The sequence below is a fragment of the Miscanthus floridulus genome, chromosome 11 (genome assembly GCF_019320115.1).
Source record: "Miscanthus floridulus cultivar M001 chromosome 11, ASM1932011v1, whole genome shotgun sequence".
Classification (NCBI taxonomy): Eukaryota; Viridiplantae; Streptophyta; class Magnoliopsida; order Poales; family Poaceae; genus Miscanthus; species Miscanthus floridulus.
Genome location: NC_089590.1, coordinates 34,212,889 through 34,234,189, shown reverse-complemented (window position 1 = coordinate 34,234,189; position 21,301 = coordinate 34,212,889). Strand labels below are relative to the sequence as shown.

Here is a 21,301-nt window from a genome sequence, read left to right as displayed (position 1 = left end):
CATGTAGGTCGAGGTGGTTCGGATGGATATGGCAACTGTTCGCACGATAATCAGGGGATTGTACAGGATCTTGCCAATGGATTATTGTTTCGGTATCTTAACCATAATCAAGGCAAGAGTGGTTGGCGATTGTGCGATATTTACTGAGGTGCGTGAATCAGGATTAGATTTGATTAGATTTGATAACAGATCAAGTTTTGGCTTGGAGGATGAGTTACGGTAATCGGGCGAAGGCAAGCGTTATCTGGAGTAAATTTCGGAGCATTAATGGTTTTATACTCCGAAATTGGGGGGCATGTGTTGACACCGTTTTTTGCACGCGTCAAAATGATCGGAGTGGACTAATCGGCAGGAGGAAAGTTACTGTATATGCTGACAGCCGATGAAAGTCAGCTTGTAAAGTTGGTTGCCGATGACTGGTGGTGGTCGATGGAAAGGTTGATTTAGACTTGGGCGTTGCCGATGAGGTTGGGGGTGTTATTGTCGATGCCGATGAGGGAAGGCTTGAAGACTACTGCCGATGAAACAGGAAGTATGCCGATGGAAAGGAGGTCGGTGGGATTTCCATCGTAATTGAGGTGGACAGGGAAATAGATAGGAGTTGATTTCCTTTTCTGTATTTATTAGAACATGATTCATGTAAGAGTCACGTATTTCCTTAGGTATGGATTTGGTGTCCTAGTTATGTTTGGTTATGTCTCTTTAGATAAGGGTATAAATATAGATTGAAGGGCAATGTAAAAGATATATCAATCAATATCAAAACTAATTTTTACTCCTATTTGCATCTAGTTACTTTTCGGCGACTTCGTCAATTCGCACATTTTTTCTTTTTACGAGTTCTCATTGATTCGGCGAGTTGCATCACAGTGCAACCTTCGGCAATTCTCGAGTTCCGTGTAAGTACCTCTTGGCCGTGACTTCCGGGCGTATCGCTGTTGTCAGGACCAAAGTGCTCGTATCTTCATCCTTGTCGATTAACAGGTCAAATCGATTGGCACGCTTTGGATATCGATTTGGGTATTAGCCCTTTGTGTTTGCAGATCCACTTTTGCATCAACACCTCGCTCTTCCCCAGGTACTGACCAAGGACGTCGCACGAGTGGTTGATGTGGCACTGCAGCCTTGCCTCGTAGTACAGGTCTGTGACTCGGCCCCTGCATGCCCTGTCCTGCACCTTCGTCACCCAGGCGGGGTCATGCCCCTCCTCCAACATGAAGAAGTCCTGCATACAGACATCATGTGTCCTTTCATTATTTCAAGAACGTCTAATGAATTCATAGTATTGAGCAATGTAGTGTGATGTAGACTCACCCAGAACTCACGCCTGATCCGCTCCTCTATGGTGCCGTACACGGCATCCACGGCGGAGTTGAAGTGGTCCCACGTCCAGGGAGGTGACTCAACCTAGGCGTGGGTGACCAAACCAGGGTAGTGCAGGCGGATCAGGCCACCGAGGATCCCATTGCACTGCCGATGATCGCCCTCGGACATAAGTTCCTATTTCCTACAGGAGTCAGTAAGAAGAATTGTTAGTCCGTGGCTCGGTTTTCAGCATATGAACAAGAAGAGATGCAAAATGAATGGATACTTACTTGTCGCCCTTGGGATGAATCACCGGCCTCCTCTGAAACAGGATCGGCCACGCCGGGAGCTGCAAGGACCCACGCAAGTATGGTACCGATGAGGTGCTCGAAGTGGAACCCCCTGCCACCCCCACAGAGGAAGTGTCACCCCCCGCCACCCCCCTAGAGGAAGTGTCACCCCCTCCTATCTAGGGGGCCAGCTGCTGGTCCTCATCGTTAGTGGTCGTCGTCCGGTCCTCCTCGAGCGGGGGGACGGCAGACGACTGCACCGCCCTCCTCGGACGGCCGTGGGGGCGGCGGGCCAAACGGCTCCTCACCGACGCCTCCGCCTCTGCCTCCTGAGTCGTCCTCGCATAGAGCGAGTTGCAGGTCTGGGTCCGCCTTCTGCCCGGCATTTTGTCGAGTGCCTGCAAATACAAAGAGTAAACCAGTTAGCACAATATAGACAAATATAGAGATGCAAAATGAACAAAACATAACTAGAAAATAATAATAATAATATAGTATTACATGAATTAGAAATAATCTTCAGGATCGGCAGCGGTCGGATCATAAGTGTCATCATCACTATCAATATTGTCTAACATTTCCGCCTCATCTCCATCGTTGTCATCAATGGCAATGCCAAACCGTAATCGCTCAAGTAGTGCTAAGTCTTTGGCATTTTGCACCTCTTCTCCATCGTCCTCATCTCCATCGTCCTCATCAATGTCATTGTCTACTTCCATGCCCATTAGCGAAAACATGTCTATGTCAAACGTGCCATCTAGCCCCTCGGGTTGATAGAACTCCCCTGTATATGTGTTTGGGTCAAAGTTGTAATCCTCATCGTTTGGGATAGGCACTTTGCCATGCGGTGATACCAACTGCGCAAGGTACCAACCCTCAAGGGTGGGATCTTTTTGGCACGCCCATGGAAGATAATAAACTTGCGTGGCCTATTGAGCCACAATATAGACATCGTCTCCTTGACAGAGGGAATCTTGTCGAATTTCAACTTGTCCAATCTCAGGGGCTCTTCTCATGACATTGGGATCGAACCAATGGCATTTGAATACGACTGGCTTATGACCTCCACGAAGCTCAAAGTTGAGCTCGTATATTTCTTCGACTATGCCATAGTAGTCACGGTCATTGGTGCCGGGCATACGAACTCCAGTATTCATGGTTTTTTGATTGGGCCAACTGAGCTCGTGGCTTCTTGTGTGGAAGCAATAGCCATTCACATCATATACGGTGAATGACTTGACCCTATAGGGGAAGCCTTTGACAACCTGTTTCAACTCTTCATCCATTTCTGCATCCGTGCGTGCCTGTAAGGTGAGGGCGGATAGATCATTACTCGCTCGTAGGAGCAAAGTGGGATGTCACAGATGGAATGATGTAAATTGGATGGTACCTTCTTTTTGAACCATGAAATGAAATTGGGCACACCATCTTTGAGAAGACTATCTTGTTCTTGAGGGGAAGGATCCCTATTTCCTGTCTAGTATGTATTCAGAAATTCCCTGAAAAAGCAAGAGACAAGGGGGTTGGATAGATAGACGATAGTGACGGCGTATGTAACAAGCTCATTGAGAACTTACTACACATAAGGGTTCACTTCGTCAAGGTTCAACAATACATACAACATGATAGTGTGCCACTCATCATTCCGCAAGGTCTTGGTGCTCGAAACACTTGCCCTGCCAAGTTGACCTTTGAAAAGGCTGAGATTTGATGACCTCTCGTCGGTGTTGTAACGAGGGATTGGATTGTGCACACTGGGAAGGCTATCCTTATAGTATGATGTTGTGAAGTTTGACACCTCCTCAAGAATGAATACCTCTGCCATGGATGCCTCAATTCTGGCTTTATTTCTACACTTTTTCTGAAGAACCTTTAGACATCTCTCGATTGGATAGCACCAACGGGCTTGCATGCCCCCCCCCCCCCATTCGTGCCTCGTGAGGCAGGTGCAAAATCAGATGCTGCATTGAGAGGAAGAAGCCGGGTGGGAAGATCTTCTCCATCTTACAGAGCAACACAGGTGCCACTTTCTCTAAGTCATCAATCACGGCCCGAGATAGCTCCTTGGCACAAAGCTAGCGGAAGAAATAGCTCAACTCTACCAGGACGCGCCACACATGCTTGGGGACGAAACCTCTAGTCATCGCTGGAAGGAGCCACTCAATCTATATGTGGAAGTCATGATTCTTCATCCCTAACACTCGGCAAGTGGACACGTTCACTCCCCTCCTCAGATTCGCTGCATACCCATCAGGGAACATTAACGACTGAACCCACTGACATACTTCCCTCCTTTGGTCCTTCTTCAAAACAAAATCGACCGAAGTCCTTTTCCATTTCTTGCCAGGCGCGGGAGTCTTCATCACTTGCTTTGGTCTATCGCACAGTGCTGCCAGGTCCACTCTTGCCTTAACATTATCCTTTGACTTTTCTGTGTCCATGAGTGTTCCCCAAAGTGCCTCGGCAATATTCTTCTCTATGTGCATTAAATCAATGTTGTGTGGAAAAAGAAGATCATTGAAATAGGGAAGCCTAGTCAAGCCCGATTTATGAGTCCACATGTGGTACTGACCATATCCATCAAAACGACCTTTCTCTTTATCAACTTTGAGAGCCTCTATCTCAGCACGGATCTTGGCAGCGGTCATCATCTGAGGTGCAGGATCGGTGACTTCAACACCTTTCGTGAAGTTCTTGATGTCTCGTCTGAATGGATGGTCAAGGGGGAGGAACTGACGATGTTGGTCGAATGAAGAAAACTTGCCACCACTCTTCAACCAAGTGAACCTCACACCTGCCTTGCATATTGGGCATGGGAACTTCCCGTGAACACACCACCCGCAGAATAGGCCATATGCCAGGAAGTCATGTAGGGAGTAGTGGTACCACACATGCATTGTGAAGTTTCTCTTTGTAGCTCGGTCGTATGTCAGTACCCCCTTTTCCCAAGCATCGATCAAATCATCGAACACAGGCTCCATGAACACACCCATATTGTTCCCCAGATGTCCAGGAATTATCAGCGACAAAAATACGTTCTTAGGTTGAAAGATGACACTGGGGGGGAGATTCAGGGGTATCACAAACATGGGCCAACAAGTGTATGGGGCCGCGGACAATCCATACGGGTTGAACCCATCTGTTGCCAACGCTACACGTACATTGCGAGCCTCCTCAGCTTTAACACGATGTATGCCATCGAAATGGGTCCAGGCATCGCCATCTGATGGGTGTACCATCTTGTTCGGATTGTACCTTTTGCCATTTTTGTGCCATGTCATCTGTTTCGCGGACTCCTCTGTCATGTACAGCTGTTGGATCCTCGGTATGAAAGGAAGGTACCATAGGACCTTCGTAGGGATACTCAGCTGTTCCTTCTTGCCATCACTAGTGTCGACCTCCAGGTACCTAGAGGATTTGAACTTTGGATAGTGCATTGCTCCCTCGTGATCTTTCCTAAAAAGGATGCATCCATTCGGACAAGCATGGATCTGCTCATACGGCATCTTAAGTGCACGAAGAAGTTTCTGTGACTCGTACAAGTTCTTTGATAGGATGTGATCCTCTAGAAGCAGGGATCCAAAAACTGCCAACATACCATCGAAGTTGTCCCGACTCATGCTAAACTGCGACTTCAACCCCATGATGCGTCCAATTGCATCCAGCTGCGATACTGTTGTCTTTTTGTGCAAGGGCTTCTGCACTAAAGACAGCATATCATAGAACGCCTTTGCGCTTTCCTCTGGCTTCTCCTCCAATCCTTCACCGAACCGTGCCTGCTGAATGTCATCCATCCAGTCTGCTACCCCGCCATCTCCATCATAATCCTCGAGACGCTGTCTCACCACCTCCTCTCTAATACGATTGGCTTCACCATGGTGGATCCAGCGGGTATAGTTTGCCGTGAATCCATACTTGATAAGATCTTCCCCCATGAGCCTCTTAATTTTTCTTTTCTTGTTGCCACATCTGCTGCACGGACACGGCATCCGGGCTGACCCTTTAGTAGCCTCGCCAAATGCATGCTTCAGGAAAGCATTGGTCTTGGTCATCCATTTTGGGGTCATACTTGCGTGGCCCATGTACATCCACTCACGATTATCCATCCTCTGGCACATGCATATGTAAGCGAGTAATAAAAACTACAGGTAAATCCACAAGGCGTTCCTACTATACATCTAATAGGTGAAGGATAGGTCCTAATCCCACCCAAGGATGCGTAGATGAGGTTGGCTTCCATGGTCCGCTCCTATCCAAGACAGAATTTTAGCAGCACCTCCCCGCTGTTCTCCCGATACACGTCCTGGTAGGGAGATTGTGTATTAGGAGAACAACGAGGAGGTGGTGCCAAAACTCTATCTCGGATAGGAGCGGGCCACGGAAACCAACCCATCTACGCATCCGTGGGCTGTCCAAAAAACGTGGACAATCCAAAACAGGTACGGAATTTGGTATGCAAAGATCTGCATACCAACGACCGTATCTCTTTCGGACGGGAGACGCCTAACTGGGGTTACATGAGATACAAGTATGGAAGATGGGTTATACCTAGGGTGTCAGTGAGGTCAGGCTAGTGGGGCGGTGGCGAGTCGCTGCAGTGGCGAGGCGACGCGGTGCAGGCAGAACCGCAACGCCGACGAAGACGATTGGGGTCGCCGAGTGCCTCCCAACGGTCCTCGTCCTACAAAGAAAAGGCAAATGGTTAGACTCCATTGAAAATTTTGGCAGCACCTCCCCTGCACGGAGAGGTTTCCAAAACCTGCAGAAAACATTGGCACAAAGGCCAACAACCACATGTATACCAAACATAGGCACGAAGGCCATCAACCACATACATACAACAATAACTACTACTAACACTAAAACTATGAACAACAACTACAACTACTACTGTCACTACGACTTACTAACTAATACTAACACTACTAATTAACTACTACTACTAACACTACTACTTACTAACTAATACTAACATTAGGGCATACCTTGCCAGCAAGAATGCGAAGACCGAGGGCCGGCGACGACAACGGGGACGACTGCTACAGCGTGAGGGTCGACGAACCGAGGCGGCACCTTTCTTCTCCTCTCTTCTCCCCTTCTCCTTCTCTCCTCCCCTCCTCCTCTCTTCTCCCCTGCCTCCTTCTCCTCCCTTCTCCTTCCTCTCCTCCTCCTCCTCCCTTCTCTTTCTTCTTCTTCCTCCTCCCCTTCTTCTCCTTCCTCCTTTCCTTCCTCCACTTCCTCCTACCTCCTCCTCCTTCCTACTGCGGGCGCGCGGGCACGGCGAGCGCGGGGCCAAGGCGTGCGGGCGTGGGGCCGAGGCGCGCGGGGAGCCGGCAGCGGCGGCGCGGCAGCTCCGGCGGCGACGGCTACGGCGCGGCGGCGGGGCAGGCGCGCGCGCGTGTGTGTGCGTGTGTGGTGTGTGCGTGGTGTGTGCGTGGTGTGTGTGCGTGTGTCCGGTTTTTTTTATATTTCAAACCTCTTTGCCGAGTGCCAGATCCGGGGCACTCGGCAAAGAAAGTATTTTGCCGAATGCCCCCGATCTGGCACTCGGCGAAATAAAAAATTAAAAAAAAATCTTGTCCTGGCTTTGCCGAGTGCCTAGGGCTAGCACTCGGCAAAATATTCACTTTACCGAGTGCCAAACCTTGGCACTCGGCAAAATAATTTTTTTTTTGTTTTTTGCCACCAACTTTTTTTCTTAGATTTGTATTTGTACCATGAACAGCATGTTCAAATTTGGCACAATTTCATTGCTGTTTGCTATATTTCTTCACTTTATTTCGTTTTCTTGTATTTTTTCGGAAAATGTAGGTTTGAACGACAGGTGCATCGAATAATAGTTTTGATCCATTCCAAAAATGTTATTCTTGTTTGTTAGTGTCACTTTATGCTAAATCTAGGAACCATCTCCAAATTTCGATCAACGTGCTCACGGGACAACGTCGCGAACTTGCGTGCGAGTGGTTATTTAATTCTATAAAATTCAAACGAATCCCGAAAATCATGAAATTTGGCGAGATGTCGTGATATCACATGCATATGCGGTGGTAAAAATTTGAAAACGTTTGGAGGACGTCATCACATATGGTGTTTACAAACAAGGACATTATCACATGTGATATCAGATGTGATGATGTCCTGGTTTGTGAACACCATACATGATGACGTCCTCCAAACGTTTTCAAATTTTTACCACCGCATATGCATGTGATATCACGACATCTCGCCAAGTCTCATGATTTTCGGGATTCGTTTGAATTTTATAGAATTAAATAACCACTCGCACGCAAGTTCGCGATGTTGCCCCGTGAGCACGTTGATCGAAATTTGGAGACAGTTCCTAGATTTAGCATAAAGTGACACTAACAAACAAGAATAAAATTTTTGGAATGGATCAAAACTATTATTCGATGCACCTGCAGTTCAAACCTACATTTTCCGGAAAATTGCAAGAAAACGAAATAAAGTGAAGAAATATAGCAAACAGCAATGAAATTGTGCCAAATTTGAACATGTTGTTCATGGTACAAATACAAATCTAAGAAAAAAAGTTGGTGGCAAAAAATAAAAAAAAAATTATTTTGCCGAGTGCTAAGGTTTGGCACTCGGCAAAGTGAATATTTTGCCGAGTGCTAACCCTAGGCACTCGGCAAAGCCAATATTTTGCCGAGTGCCAAACAGAAGGCACTCGGCAAAGAGGACGGCGTTGGGTACCGTTATCCCCGGGCGTCTCTTTGCCGAGTGTCTGGCACTGGGCAAAGTTTGGCTTTGCCGAGTGCCTTATTTTGACGAGTGCCAAGTTTCGCCGAGTGCGGCACTCGGCAAAGGTGGCCTTTGCCGAGTGCCCAATATTTGGCACTTGGCAAAGATTTGAGCACTGGGCAAAGTCCCGGTTTCTTGTAGTGGTCCCTGTGGAAGTGGAGTTTTCACCTCAAGATCGGAGCTGTCTTTCCGCTGTCTATACTCTGAGGTTGTATTCTTTATACTAATACGCTATGTAATAAGCATTGTCTTATGATATTACCCTTATTTATAGCTATATGTGAGATTTGACTTCCTGGGCTCACATATGATATGTATCTGGTTTTGTTCTTAAAACCGGTGTTACATGTATGGTAATAGATCCAGGTGAGACTACAAGAAGGTGGTCTCAGCTATACGTGTGGGACGAATTGCATGCCTGGACACATAATTTATAACCAAAATCAATGGTGCTAGCTAGATCAGACGCTGGAAAATGTTGTAAGGTGGATCCAACGGCGTCAGGACACTGTCGTCGAGTCAATCAACAACCCTGACAATGACTCGTTGCCGCTATGATGTCAGTAGTTGTAATAATTAAGGTGTAAGAGACAATTCATCAATTGGGAGGCTAAACACCAGAATTTTCCTTACCTTATATACTCATCATCAATTCATTATTTAGCACACATATTTTAGTCTCACCATCATTGCTACATCATATCTATACTTTGACGATAAGATTTTATTTGATTGTAGTTTTTGTGATGCATTAACACGTTACTTTCAGGTCAGGTCCTATTTGGTTCCCAGAAATTGAGAGGAATTAAAAAGTAACCTAATAATAAAAAATAAGAAACACTTTCTAGATATATATTGGTCCACTAATTTAATTAAATTTATCTTATTTTTTGCTCCACTAATTTGACATTGTGGTATTCATTCTCTGCCTCATAATAAATTAGTTTTCTGAAAATTTTAACACAGATTAAGGACATTGCGTTCGCAAAAGACGCATATATCCTCGTCTCCTTTCCTTTTCCGAAGGATATCTCTTTGATTTGGCAGTTATTGTTTCCATGCACCATGATCAGCGCATTAGGAAACAATGTGTCCTATGTTTGTGTTGAATGTTATTTATTTTAAGATAAATTTTAAACCTTAGAAAGTTATTTATTTTGGGATGAAGGAAGTGTCTAGATAGTTCAAATGACTCCAAAACATAGTAAAATTGTGTTTATAACACTCACAATGAAGATTATGTCCAACTTACCTATTGTTATTTAGTTGACTAAGAAAGGCGAGCCAAAGTAGAACCTGAACTACAAGGAAGTAGAATCCTTGAGCAGGTGTTAGAGCACCTGATGCAAGAGGCCTGGTTTTTGTCCGCTCAACCTACAAGGAGAACGTACATGTGCTCGTTAGATCCCATGCAACTGCTGTAGAAAATTCGTAAGCAGTAGTGGCCAGCGGTAATAATGAAGGAATCGGTACCCGCCGGTGGCTTTAGTCTGGCAGTAGGCCAGGGGTGTATAGGAAATAGGAACTGCTACTACTACTTAGGAAGGCCAGTGGAGAGCACGGGTTTTTTTTCCGACTTATTTCTTCACCTTGCTATAGACAAAAAGAATAAGAGAGAAACAGGTTTGATTCCGCTGCCGGATTTGCTACACCTCTTGCTTCCAAGCGCAGTGTTACTTGACTGGCAAAACCATATAACTTTTTTATTTGCACAAGAACATCGTTGTAACAAAAGTTTTGTTCTGCAACTTGGTTCCCTTATTAAAAAAAAACAAAATCTTAGTTTGGTTCGACGATTATGACAGCCTTAGCTTGGAGGCTCGATCTTCTGATTAGAAGTTTGGACTAGTGTGTAAAATAAAACCTTTCACAGTGACGACAACTAGAATCTTCACACTGACAGTAAAAAAGAGAAGTCACCTTCTTATCAATGTCTCGGTCGAGAAGATCATTCACTGTGCAAGCAACACCCCTTAAGACGATCGAACCAAATCCAAAGAGTGCCAGCATTTTTATGTCTGGGATTTCTCCTTTGTTTGATGCTATTGTAATTAACCTGTGATAAAGCAAAGGTAGGTTAATTGCAGCCTCTATTGGACACAACAATATGTTGTGCTATACTCTCTTCGTCCCAAAAACAATGACGTTATGTGATATGTGTTGGTCAAACTTTATTAAGTTTTATTAGATTTATAGAAAAAAATTAGCAATATTTTTATCTTCAAATAAGTTTATTATAAAAATATGTTCAATGTTTCATCCAATGATAGTAGTTATGCACTATAAATATTAGCAACTTAATGGGGCCTGTTCTGATTTTTTTTTGAAAGATCCGAGAACATATGTTCCAGCTTTTATATAATATAAGAATAGGAGAATTGACTCAGTTTATAAGGGAGACCGGGTCCAAAAACCATACAAACACTACTTATGTCAGCCACACAACTTGTATCACTATCTACTACAAGCTCAACCACGAGCTTTAGTCCAGAAGTGGCTAGAGAGAACGAGTTCTACAAAGTTCTCATTGACACTACCACGAACCACACTAGTAGAAAACAGACCTTTGATCCTCGGTCAAAAGGGGCTCTAGTCCCAGAATTTTTTGCCCCCGGGACTAGAAATACCTTTAGTCCCGATTGGTCTCCAACCGGGACTAAAGGTCCCTGCCCAATGGCTACTGCGCCAGACAGAGGTGGCAGGGACCTTTAGTCCCGGTTGGGGCCACCAACCGGGACTAAAGGTATATGTTTACTCCTGGTTGGTGGCTTCAACCGGGAGTAAAGGTCTACTCCAGGGCCGTGGCTGCGCCCGGGGTTGGAAAGTTACCTTTAGTCCCGGTTGGAGCCACCAACCGGGACTAAATGTTCTCCCTTTATATATCGGCTGTCTCCTTCTTCCTTCCCGAGCCCGAGCTCAGCACATTTTGAAGCTCACTGCACTAGTGTTCTTGCTTCCTCCCTCCCTTCATTGTTCCTCCATCCATTCTTCGATTCCTCCGTCGATTTCTTCGATTCCTCCGTCGATTCTTCAGTTGTAAAGGTTACCAATCTCATACTCTCATTTTTCACCATTGTCTTATGTCATTTTGTTCACTATATATATATATGGTTCTTTATTGTGGTTTTTTTTATTTGTAAGCAATTTGAGTTCAAAATCACTTCAAGCTTGCATATTTACATGAAAGAAGGTTAAAGTATATATAAATATAAACTTAGAAAATAGTTAGAAAATTATAGCAAATCCGTACTAGTTGAACTTGCGGACCGTGTTCAGCTCGGCGAGCATGTTCTCTGCCGAGCGGTAACGGACGTCAAGGAGGAGCTTTGATTCTACGAGGGAGAGCGGCAACGGTCGTGGAAGACCGTGTTCCCTTCCTCGTAGAATCGGAGCTCTTCCGTGGCCAAGTACGGTGCCGTCTGGTGGAGAAATGCTCGCCGAGATGATCACATAAGCAAGTTCAACTAGTACGGATGATTATTTATTCACATGTCCCGATATCGTCGCAGTAGTCTGTCAATCACCGTACCCAAACGTAGTATATATATAAATATAAACTTAGAAAATAGTTAGAAAATTATAGAAAATCCGTACTAGTTGAACTTGCGGACCGTGTTCATCTCGGCGAGCATGTTCTCTGCCGAGCGGTAACGGACGTCAAGGAGGAGCTTTGATTCTATGAGGGAGAGCGACAACGGTCGTGGAAGACCGTGTTTCCTTCCTCGTAGAATCGGAGCTCTTCCTTGACCAAGTACGGTGCCGTCCGGTGGAGAAATGCTCGCCGAGATGATCATGTAAGCAAGGTCAACTAGTATGGATGGTTATTTATTCACATGTCCCAATATCGTCGCAGTAGTCTGTCAATCACCGTACCTAAACGTAGTATATATAAATATAAACTTAGAAAATAGTTAGAAAATTATAGAAAATTCGTACTAGTTGAACTTGCGGACCGTGTTCATCTCAGCGAGCATGTTCTCTGCCGAGTGGTAACGGATATCAAGGAGGAGCTTTGATTCTATGAGGGAGAGCGACAACGGTCGTGGAAGACCGTGTTCCCTTCCTCGTAGAATCAGAGCTCTTCCTTGACCAAGTACGGTGCCGTCCGGTGGAGAAATGCTCGCTGAGATGATCACGTAAGCAAGGTCAACTAGTACGGATGGTTATTTATTAAAACATGTTTTTGAGCTATAATGTATTAAAAAATGAGTATAGAGATCTAGATAATTTTATAGTTTCTTAATTTTATTTGTTTATAAAAGGAGAAATTTATAGTGTATTAAAAAATGAGTATAGAGAGTAGATGGCAACTGCTTCCGGGTCCTCGGCCTCTCATGGGTTTCCAAAACGACTTAGGCCGGGCCTCCCTCTCATTCCATGCGGCAAGTGTCGTGATGAGATGAAGATTGTGATGGAGTACCGAGTGAAGAAGGAGGGTCCCAACAAGGATCGTATCTTCTACAAGTGTCCGGATCGCAATGAGTTATTTTATCGTATTTAATGATTATGGTTAGTTTATACCTATTTTCATGATGGTTGTGATTAAAGTTCTAATTTTTTGTTTTAATTTCAGTGGGATGGCAGTGGACGATGTTCAGGCTTCTACTGGGAGGAAGAGTATGTTGAACTCATGCAAAAATATCTTGCACAACAGGCAGATATGGCGGCTAATGAGGCAGTGATCTAGCCGAAGAAGCCCAAAGATGTTGCACAATCGGGGGATCTGTCTGTTTTAGTTGAGATTGGTCGCAAAATCCTTATGCTCCTGAAATGTATTTTAGCTTTAGTTCTTTTAGTGGTAGTTGGGATTGTCTACATTGTAGCGATGCTTTCATAAATTTGTATCTTTTGTGGTGGCACGCATGTTGTATAAATAATTAATTATGATCTAGGTTTTAATATGGTATTTATGTCATGTAATGCAGATGAGCCGGCATTGGATGTATAATGCTGATCGCCGCTCCCAAGAGTTCATTGACGGCGTGCATTCTTTGTTACGTGCGGGCGAGGCAAACAAACGCGACGGTTTCATGTGCTGCCCATGTGCCATATGTAAGAATATGGTGGAATATCCTTGCTTAAGGACTCTTCATTCACACTTGTTCAAGTCGGGTTTCATGCCAAACTATATTTGTTGGACGAAGCACGGAGAAACCGGTGTTGTAATGGAAGAAGGTGAAGAAGAACAATGGGACGACAATGATATTATTCCCGATGGTGCGTGCTTCAATGATACTGTAATGGGAGAAGCTGAAGAAGAGGTAGCCGCAGAAGATGAGCTGGCTGATGATCTTTCTCAGGTCATTCGTGACGCACAAAGAGAATGTGAAAGTGAAAAGGAAAAGATCAAGTTCGAGCGGATGCTAGAAGATCACAAGAAATTGTTGTACCCAACTTGTGATGCAGGGCAGAAAAAGTTGGGAACCACACTAGAATTGCTGTAATGGAAGGCAAAGAATAGTGTATCTAACAAGGGATTTGGAGAGTTACTAAAAATCCAAAAGAAGATGCTTCCGAAGGACAATGAATTGCCCGCCACTACTTACGAAGCAAAACAAGTTGTCTGTCCTATGGGGCTAGAAATCGAGAAGATACATGCATGTCCTAATGACTGCATCCTGTACTGTGGCAAAGAGTATGAGAAATTGGATGCATGCCCGGTATGCCATGCGTCGCGGTATAAGATCAGGCGAGATGACCCTGGTGATGTTGAGGGCAAACGTCCACGGAAGAAAATCCCTGCCAAGGTTATGTGGTATGCTCCTATAATACGACGCTTGAAACGTCTGTTCAGAAACAAAGAACATGCAAAATTGTTGCGATGGCACAAAGAAGACTGTAAGGTAGACAATATGTTGAGACACCCTGCTGATGGGTCCCAGTGGAGAGCAATCGACAGAGAATTCCCGAAGTTTACAAATGACGCAAGAAACTTAAGGTTTGCTTTAAGTACAGATGGTATCAATCCTTTTGGAGAGCAGAACAGTAGTCAGAGCACTTGGCCTGTTACTCTAAGTATCTACAACATTCCTCCTTGGTTATGCATGAAGCGGAAGTTCATTATGATGCCTGTGCTCATCCAAGGCACGAAGCAACCTGGCAATGACATCGATGTGTACCTGAGGCCACTTATTGACGAACTTCTCATTTTGTGGAATAAAGAAGGTGTACGTGAGTGGGATGAGTACAAACAGGAACACTTTGATCTGCGAGCATTGTTGTTCATAACAATCAATGATTGGCCTGCTCTAAGTAATCTTTCAGGATAGTCAAACAAGGGATATAATGCATGCACACACTGCTTCGGTGATATTGGAGGTGTATTCTTGAAAAAATGTCGAAAGGTCATGTACCTTGGCCATCGTCGATTTCTTCCTGCAAATCACCCCGTAAGAAAGAAAGGCAAGCATTTTAAAGGGAAGGCAGACCACCTGACCAAGCCTCGCAACCGAATCGGTGAGGATGTACTCGATATGGTCAATGATGTGAAAGTCGTCTTTGGAAAAGGACATGGAAGCCAACCTGTTTCGAACGACGCTAACGGTCACGCACCCATGTGGAAGAAGAAGTCCATATTTTGGGACCTATCCTATTGGCAAGTCCTAGAGGTCCGCAGCTCGATCGACATGATGCACCTGACGCAGAATCTTTGTGTGAACCTGCTAGGCTTTATGGGTGTGTATGGAAAGCCTAAGGACACATTTGAAGCACGATAGGACCTGCGTTGTTTGAGAAAAAGAGACAACCTGCATCCAGAGAAGACAGATGATGGATGCCATTACTTACGTCCTGCTAGCTACACTCTAAGCAAAGAGGAGAAGGAAATCATGTTTGAATGCTTAAACAACATCAAGGTACCATCTGGATTCTCCTTGAATATAAAGGGTATTATAAATGTGCCAGAGAAGAAATTCTATAACTTAAAGTCCCATGACTGTCACGTTCTCAAGACGCAATTACTTCCAGTTGCATTAAGAGGAATTCTACCTCCAAATGTATCTCTAGCCACCGTGAAGCTATGTGCATTCCTCAATGCAATTTCTCAGAAGGCAATTGATCCAACTGATCTAGCTAAACTACAGAATGATGTGGTTCAATGTCTCGTCAGCTTTGAGTTGGTGTTCCCTCCTTCCTTCTTTGATATTATGACACACCTCCTAGTTCACCTAGTCAAGGAGATTTTCACTCTTGGTCCTATGTTCCTACACAACATGTTCCCCTTAGAGAGATTCATGGGAGTCCTGAAGAAATATGTTCACAACCGTGCTCGCCTAGAAGGAAGCATCGCCAAGGGCTATGGAACAGAAGAGGTCATTGAGTTCTGTGTTGACTTTATTCCCGACCTTGACTCGATTGGTGTTCCTGAATCGAGACATGAGGGGAGACTAAGCGGAAAGGGGACACTAGGGAGGAAAACATATATTGGTACGGATGATGATTATTTCAATAAAGCGCATTACACGGTTCTACAGAACTCCTCTTTGGTAGATCCATATATTGAGACACACAAGGATCTCTTACGATCCGAGTTTCCAGGGAAGACTGAAGCTTGGATTACGCGTAAGCACATGGAAATTTTCGGCGGTTGGTTGCGAAAAAAATGTCAAGGTGATGAGAGCATCCATGAGCAACTGTATTTATTGGCTATGCAACCATCATGGCATATCGTCACATACAAAGGGTACGAGATAAATGGGAACATATTCTACACAGTAGCCCAAGATAAAAGGAGTACCAACCAAAATAGTGGTGTCCGCATAGATGCCACAGACCCAAATGGGAATAAGCAGACATATTATGGACACATAGATGAAATATGGGAACTAGAATATGCACCTACTTTGAAGATCCCATTGTTCAAGTGCCAATGGGTCAAGGTGACCGGAGGCGGGGTAATAGTAGACAACAAGTATGGAATGACAACAGTAGACCTTAGTAATATTGGGTACAAAGACGAACCATTCGTCCTTGCCAAGGATGTGAATCAGGTGTTCTATGTCAATGATATGTCTACTAAACCAAAAAGAGGGAAAAACGATAATGACTCAACCAAAGAGCCAAAGCGCCACATAGTTCTTTCAGGGAAAAGAGTCATCGTGGGAATTGAGAACAAGTCAGACACGTCAGAAGATTATGAAAAGGATGACCGAATTCCGCCCTTGAAAGTGAACAAAGACCCTAGCATCTTGGTAAATAATGAGGACACTCCATGGTTATGACGTGATCATAACCAAGGGACATACGTAAAGAAGAAGTTCACTGCTGTGCCCACTTGATGATATAGTGATTTAATGTAGTGTGTGTTTGAGATATTATGTAATAATTATGAATTCAGATGTTTATTATGTCATGTTTCAAATTAAATCGATGTTTGATTTGGTGGGATTTCTCTCTCAAAAAGGTAAATTAGGATATTGAGTGATGAAAAATTAAAATATTAAAGTTAAAATGATGTGAAAACAAATTTCCTGTCCAAAACCAATAGTTTTAATAATTTTAATTAAACACTACATTTTTGCATTAACAAAATAATAAATATTAGTTACATTATGTTTTATAATTGTAACAAAAAATAAAAAAAGTTAGGTTATAGATTTTTCCTATGTGCAATAAAGAAAAAGAAAATCTATATTTTTAACAAAATAATTTTATGCCTTTTATTTAATTTACTATGTATTTAATAAAAACTATTGCATTTCTATTGTATTTAACAAGACTGATGCTTAAAACAGGCGGGAAACAAAACTGCAGACCACCTTTACTCCCGGGTGGGAAGCCCACCCGGGAGTAAAGGTGGGTTGTAGTTTCGTGGCCCGCCAAAAAAAACCCTTTACTCCCGGTGCGTGTTACCAACCGGGAGTAAAGGTATACCTTTGCTCCCGGTTGGTAACACGCACCGGGAGTAAAGGTACCTTTACTCCCGGTTGGTAACTCGCACCGGGAGTAAAGACCCATTACTCCTGGCTGGTGGCTGGCATCGGGAGTAATTCTCTCTGGTATATAACCGCCAGCGCCTGGCGCAGATCGATCTGCTCGTCTTCTTCCTCGTCGAACACCGCTGCCCTCTTCTTCCTCGCGCCGCCGTCCGTTCGCCTTCCATGACACCGCCGCCCTCTTCTTCCTCGTGCAGCCTCCACCGCGCGCGCCCATGCCCCTCCTCCGCTCGTGCCCGTGTCCCTCCTCCGCGCGCGCCCGTGGCCCTCCACCGCGCCCTCCTCCGCGCACGTCCGAGGCCCTCCACTGCCGAGCTCGAGGTGATCAATTCGTCTCTCTGTACATTCTCAGACTGTGGCCGGAAAACTTCAAAAAATGTTATATTTTGCTGTGATACCGAATATAGATGTTCTAAAGTAAATTACAAATGTCCTAGATTTTATATACGCAAATATCATATAAAAATAAAGGAAAACTTCAACGTTTCTTCATTTGTGAACTTTGAATATACAGATATAATATATTAATGTTGCTAAAGTAATATGAGCATTACATATTTTTTCCGGGAAGACTATCTTCAAACTTTATATCATAGCATCAGAGACGAAGTACTGTGCCTGTAGAAGAAGAAAATAAATTCTTATCATTTCGGAAATAGTAATGGTTATATTAGCAATAAGACACATATACTTACATTTCATAATGACTTATACTTACATTATCAGCATAGAATTTTCTCATATGATGAATGACTACATGGTTCACATGGTACATAGGATCACAACAACACGCACCGACAACGCCTCGGCCCGCCTCACGTCGTCATCGTCAGCACGCTGGCCCGCCTCACGTCGTCGTCGTCAGCACACCGGCCACCGCGCCGACATGTATATATACGTCATTTGTATTCATATGCATGTATATATACATCGCGGAGCACCGCCACCCTCGTTCGCCCATGCGTTTCTATGTATACGGCGGAGCACCACCGCCCTCGTTCACCCATGTGTACAGACATATATACGGCGGAGTGGAGCACTGCCACTCTTGTCACACCACCCTCTCTCGCGGCCTAGTCGATCAACATTCGTATTATCGTTATCGTTAACGCTAAACAATCACACCAGGGCGAACCGTGCTGTTGATGTCACCGACGTGGTTCGCCCTAGTCACCAACGCAATTCGCCCTCGGCCATTTATGTATAGCCCTAATTCACCCTAGTACCGACGTAGTTCGCCCTAGTGTGGCGAATTGCGTCCGTGACCGAGGGGCAAGATTTAATAATGCATATTGTTCATAGATTTTACGTATGTAAGCAAAGATTTGACGTACTATATATTGGTTTTGTTTTTTGAAGCTAGATGACCGACCTGAGAAACATGGATGAGGAAGAGTTGATGATGAATTTGATCAACACTAGCACTCAAGTTGCCGGCGATGATGGTGCTAAAAATAACGTGCAAGAGGATGCAGATGACGGGAGTCAGTACTTAGCTCTTGAACAAAATGAGCAACAACATATTGGCCAAGTATATATTTTTTATTATTAGCTATATATATTATCATATGTCTTATGTGTGCTCATGACATTAAAAATAATGTTTATGTTTTGTAGCCCTCTGGATCGACATCAACAACTACAACGAAGAGTAAAAATGTTTGAGGTCCCAAAAAGCCATTGGAGGGCCGCTTCATCATCTCAAAGTTCAATGTGGATACAGGAGAACCGGGGGGCCTTATAAAATGAAATTTGTGCACCACTGTGGTTATCTTGTATGGGACCGGCTCCTGATCAGTACCCGTGAATGGAAGAAGAAGACCAATGCTCCTCATATCAGTTTTGTCTCCGATCGTGACAAGACGTTAATTTGGAAAGATGTCTTGGCACATTTCATGCTCTAAACAGATGGTTATGATGATATAATAGATGGTGATGAATTGAAGGAGCGAGTTAGGGATTGGGCAATGAAGAAGATGGCCACCCAGTTTCAGACTTGGAAGAAACACCTATACACGACATATGTCAAGAAGAACATAGCACCAGATTTTACTGTCCCAGGCCCGATCTCAAAGCAGAGGCCCTATTGGGATGAGTTTGTACAGTACAAGACTTCGGAAGAGGGTGTGAGTCGGGTGATAAAGAACGAATGTAATTGTAACACCCTAGGTGTTTGGCTTCTACGAATTGCATGTCATTTCATAAACATGTGCATTATCCATGTCATCATGCCATTATCATTGAAACATACGTATGCAACATTTTAAATTGTATGTGTTTCATGCTTGATTGCTTAGAGTGGTAGTAGTGCAACATGGGAATGCAACATGAAACTCGCATACCTTGAAACATGGCAACATGGTAGTAATGTGGCAATTATAAAATGACAACAAGGTCTTGAAACAGGTGAGACATTTCATTGCAACATATGAATGAATTGCTTGTTTTACTTTCTGTATCACATGTGATCATTAGAAGTGGTATAACGATTTTGTAAATTGGTTGATCATGGTCTATTACACCTTAACTACACTTAGGTTACTTGTTGGGACATTGTTCATGTAGATCAAAATGACCAAAATGCCCTCAAGTGCAAGTTTGACTTAAATTGACCCATGGAGTGTCATCGTTTGACTGATTCAAAAGTCCAGCTTAGAAGCTTTGCATGGCTGTGCACTCTTTACAAAAGTTGTAGCCAATTTATCAAGGAACAAAAGTTGTTTTATGACCAACTCATGAAAATGGCTAGAACATGCTCAAACATGGCCCACAAGTCAAATGTACATGCTGATTTCATACTTAGCAAATTTTTCTAAGTCCCAAGCAGATTTTAGTTTCATGAGCTGATGTTTGGAGCACTATATCTCACTAACCAAGCCAAACTAGTTCAAGCTCCAATTAGCAAACTTATAGTACTCATGTAGGTCTCCAACTTTGCTAACTACGCCTTAACCTAGATCGCCACGGATTAGGAGTTAATGATCGTCAAACATGCTCTATCAGTCGGTTCGGTTAGTTACTGAAACGAAGAATTCAGACTCTACAGTGCCTTGCCGTTTCAGAAGTCGACGGCCGCGTGGCGCCGCGCGTCGACGGCCGACTGACCGCCCAGGCCACGCGTCGTGGCTGGCCTGAACCCGCTGCCGATGTTTTCCACTTGAAGCCGCATCCTCCTGCCTCTCCATTCACTCTTCGCCTACTCCATTCAGCCGAAGCGCAGTAGCAGCGGAGCTACCGCTCCGCCATTGCTCGCCGTTGCGCAGCCCCTCTGCCGGTCCGTCCCGGAGAAATTGCTTGCGCGCATTGGAGCGTCCCCCACTGCTCTACTCGCTCGAGCTCTCCGCAGTTGTGTCCGTGGCTAGGTGAGGGTCCTATGGCCATTTCTGCGACGCTGCCATGCCCGGCGCCTCATCGGAGCGCGAGCTCGCCGTGGCCCGAGCTGATCAGCGGCCCTCCGTGCCCCCTTTGTTCTGCATTGTCTTCCCCGCGCCTCGTAGTGTCTCTAGTCCTACCCCATCTAACCGTTACAGCCCGGAGGTCGCCTGCGGGTGAGCCTCGCCGGAGTAAACTCCGCCGTCGCACGAACCTCTCCGTGGCTAGGCTTCCCGAGCACCCCCCCTAACCCTATCTTAGCACTAGTACTGTCGCCTGAGCTTCGAGGTGCCGTAGAACCGTTCGCCTGGGCCAGCCGTGGCCGGAGCCGGCCGGCGCACCGTCGTGTTGCGCCACCGAGCCGCCATGGCCGGCGATCAACCATTTCCAGTGCACCTCTACCCTAACCATGAACCTCTGTCGATGCGGGATGGTGTGGTGAACCCCCCGGTGGGGTTAGTTTTGCCGGCAGCTTCGCCGTCGGCGAGCTATCACCATCTCACGTCAACCCTCGCCGTGCTCTGTTTTTGTGTCATTGACACGTGGGCCCTGCTTGTCAGTCGTTGACGTGCGCAGCGGGAAGCCAGCTTGGGCTGAGCCGCGTTCTGGGCCGCGCCTGTGCGCTCGTGGGCCGCCGTT

At 45.0% G+C, this 21,301-nt stretch overlaps 1 protein-coding gene across 1 annotated transcript in view; it reads right to left on the bottom strand.

Moving 5' to 3' along the window:
* The window catches only part of LOC136491778 (4-hydroxybenzoate polyprenyltransferase, mitochondrial-like), an 88,540-nt gene that overhangs the window by 34,693 nt on the left and 32,546 nt on the right, over positions 1 to 21,301 (bottom strand). The window contains exons 2-3 of the mRNA XM_066488013.1: positions 10,278 to 10,413; positions 9,610 to 9,731 (exon numbers count right to left, since the gene is read on the bottom strand). Of these exons, the coding sequence (XP_066344110.1) occupies positions 9,610 to 9,731; positions 10,278 to 10,413 (258 nt within the window). The remainder of the gene's footprint in view (positions 1 to 9,609; positions 9,732 to 10,277; positions 10,414 to 21,301) is intronic.